The 3,441-nt window shown below is 45.0% G+C and overlaps 1 protein-coding gene across 1 annotated transcript in view; it reads right to left on the reverse strand.

Annotated features, from left to right (window-relative positions):
- eif6 (eukaryotic translation initiation factor 6) overlaps positions 1-2,667 on the reverse strand; it is a 13,053-nt gene extending 10,386 nt beyond the window's left edge. The window contains exons 1-2 of the mRNA XM_034077232.2: positions 2,578-2,667; positions 1,330-1,466 (exon numbers count right to left, since the gene is read on the reverse strand). Coding sequence (XP_033933123.1) covers positions 1,330-1,436 — 107 coding nt within the window. The 5' untranslated portion in view covers positions 1,437-1,466; positions 2,578-2,667. The remainder of the gene's footprint in view (positions 1-1,329; positions 1,467-2,577) is intronic.
- Positions 2,668-3,441: the final 774 nt, after the last annotated feature.

A 3,441-nucleotide genomic window follows, 5' to 3' on the forward strand; every position in this document is an offset into this window, starting at 1 on the left:
GGAGAACAACGGGCACTGGCTTCAGATCAGATCTTAAGGTTTAAGCAATAAATAAACAACAATCACCTTTTGACTGATAGTGAAGTAACCATGGGAACGGTTAGAAACAATAGCCATTAAAACACGTGGAGATTCAGTAGCATTATAACCTTCGTGGTGGAAAGGAACTCCGGCTTTGAACTGAAGTAGAAGTTCTCTGAGCTGCCCCCTCACTAACATCTCAGGTGAGTTACCTGTAGAAGTTCTGTGAGCTGCCCCCTCACCAACATCTCAGGTGAGTTACCTGTAGAAGTTCTCTGAGCTGCCCCCTCACCAACATCTCAGGTGAGTTACCTGTAGAAGTTCTGTGAGCTGCCCCCTCACCAACATCTCAGGTGAGTTACCTGTAGAAGTTCTGTGAGCTGCCCCCTCACCAACATCTCAGGTGAGTTACCTGTAGAAGTTCTGTGAGCTGCCCCCTCACCAACATCTCAGGTGAGTTACCTGTAGAAGTTCTGTGAGCTGCCCCCTCACCAACATCTCAGGTGAGTTACCTGTAGAAGTTCTGTGAGCTGCCCCCTCACCAACATCTCAGGTGAGTTACCTGTAGAAGTTCTGTGAGCTGCCCCCTCACCAACATCTCAGGTGAGTTACCTGTAGAAGTTCTGTGAGCTGCCCCCTCACTAACATCTCAGGTGAGTTACCTGTAGAAGTTCTGTGAGCTGCCCCCTCACCAACATCTCAGGTGAGTTACCTGTAGAAGTTCTGAGCTGCCCCCTCACTAACATCTCAGGTGAGTTACCTGTAGAAGTTCTGTGAGCTGCCCCCTCACCAACATCTCAGGTGAGTTACCTGTAGAAGTTCTGTGAGCTGCCCCCTCACCAACATCTCAGGTGAGTTACCTGTAGAAGTTCTGTGAGCTGCCCCCTCACCAACATCTCAGGTGAGTTACCTGTAGAAGTTCTGTGAGCTGCCCCCTCACCAACATCTCAGGTGAGTTACCTGTAGAAGTTCTGTGAGCTGCCCCCTCACCAACATCTCAGGTGAGTTACCTGTAGAAGTTCTGAGCTGCCCCCTCACCAACATCTCAGGTGAGTTACCTGGAGAAGTTCTGTGAGCTGCCCCCTCACCAACATCTCAGGTGAGTTACCTGTAGAAGTTCTCTGAGCTGCCCCCTCACTAACATCTCAGGTGAGTTACCTGTAGAAGTTCTCTGAGCTGCCCCCTCACCAACATCTCAGGTGAGTTACCTGTAGAAGTTCTGTGAGCTGCCCCCTCACCAACATCTCAGGTGAGTTACCTGGAGAAGTTCTGTGAGCTGCCCCCTCACCAACATCTCAGGTGAGTTACCTGTAGAAGTTCTCCGAGCCGCCGACGGCCACCAGACAGTACGTGTTGGTGAGTTTAGCGAAGCAGCCGATCTCGTTGTTCTTCTCGAAAGCCGCTCTCACAGCCATGATGACGACAGGGGAGGTTCAGTATATATCCTGCAACACAAAACACATGGCTTTAAACGCGGCGTTGTTAAAAAAGCGACAGATAGAAACTAAACCGTATTGGACGCCATCTTTTTTTGTACACACTAGTTTCCCGCTGTTCGTCAGCAGCACCTGGAGACGGGTATATGTGCGGGAAATGAACGAGGAAGCCGATAATCCGTCTTATTTTAGGACCAACACAAAGCTGCAAACTGACATGTCTGTACACGGACCCCATGCGGTGCCGTTTTAAATGTAAATAATGCTTTCTGGACTCTGAGAAGAAGAATAAAGCAAAACATTTACTTCAGCCAAACAACACGAGCATGTTTAGAGAGCAGAGTGAGGAGGAATTGTTCGTAGTTTACTTTAAAGTGCAGTGTCTGCAGCAACAACGCTCCTTTTTACCTTCTCTATTAGAAGTGTACGGACATGTCCAGAATGCACATCTTGGGTCCCGGAATTACAGCCGCCAGGTGTGAACACACGCTTTCTCAAGATGCTCAGAATAACCGTGTTCTTGTATTAGTAGGGCCGGTCCAATGAGATGCTTCTCCCTGCTCACACAGTGCACATCGTTTGTTTCAAAATAACTACCATGTGTGGAACAAACACGATTACATTTCTTTATCCACGCTATTTTTCAGAACATTTATAACAAGTTAGACTTTAAAAGTTATTTGGACATGTTCCCAGCGTAAATGACTCCTCTGCTTTTCACTCTGGTGCTGCCATAACACCTGAATGTCCATCTTAGTGGACAGTTTAGCCCAAAGCTAGCCGGCTAGAGCTAGCCACGTTTAAGTATTTTTCTCTTTTTAGCAGTCAGGGAGGAACACGTGTGAGACTAGCTCTTTGCACTGTCAACAAAGAGCTCCACACTACTTCACAAAAGGGTTTGTTTTTCAATAAATACTGAAATTCAGAGAAACGAGCAGTGACAGTTTAGCACAAAGCTAGCCGGCTAAAGCTAGCCACGTTTAAGTAGTTTGTTTGTTAACAGTCAGAGAGGAACACGTGAGAGATGATCTGCTGTTGTTGTTAAGAAACAGCTTCAAATCACTCCTCGGTGGAGTTAGCTTTACTATAGCCGAGATAAGAAGAGATAATAGTTAGTTACCTGACTTCGGTTCTCTGAACATGCGTGGTGATTCCCGTCAGAAAACACACGTGTTGTAATTCCGCTTCCGGGTCAACGTGATGACGGAGGACGTACCATGCGTTATATAAACAAAACATGCAACTTCGGGATAAAGACACCCGCACACACGCACGCACGCACACACACACACACACACACACACACACACACACACACACACACACACACACACACACACACACACACACACACACACACACACACACACACATATACTTTATTTAAATTGTGAAATTATTTTGTCACAGCAGCATTTTGACCGTCAATCTACGAGAATTACAAAATAACTTCAAAAAAATAGAATAAAATATAGATAAACATTACAAATGTAAAATAAAATAAAACCAATATAGGCCTATACATATTCTCAGTAAAAAAAAAAACTATATCCAGAGGAGTTCTACCTATTCTACACATTATAAAGTATACAGGACACAATAGAATACTCTCTAATATACCAATCTGCTGAACATATACACAGTGTTCTATATACAGTGCATTAAAACAATTACAAATAAAGACGTTTTTATTTATTTCAGGGGTGATGGAAAAATATATAGTTTTCCACACAGATCATTGTATTTATGGGAACATCTCACATCCATAGGAAAAATACCCCCAAGTCAAACAACGATATGATGTTTAGGACCTTCAAGGATCACAACCCGGCCAATAGCTACTGGAAAGCCACAGTGAGGCTCCACACGATGCAACCCCTATGTGAAAACAAGTCGTTCTGTCCGGATCAGATGCCATCCTTCTCTTTCTGATTGGATATCTCAGTTCATGGCAAAGACAAACTGAGCCGACCAGAAAGAGCAG

The sequence above is a fragment of the Pseudochaenichthys georgianus genome, unplaced genomic scaffold (assembly GCF_902827115.2).
Source record: "Pseudochaenichthys georgianus unplaced genomic scaffold, fPseGeo1.2 scaffold_1418_arrow_ctg1, whole genome shotgun sequence".
NCBI classification, from domain to species: Eukaryota; Metazoa; Chordata; class Actinopteri; order Perciformes; family Channichthyidae; genus Pseudochaenichthys; species Pseudochaenichthys georgianus.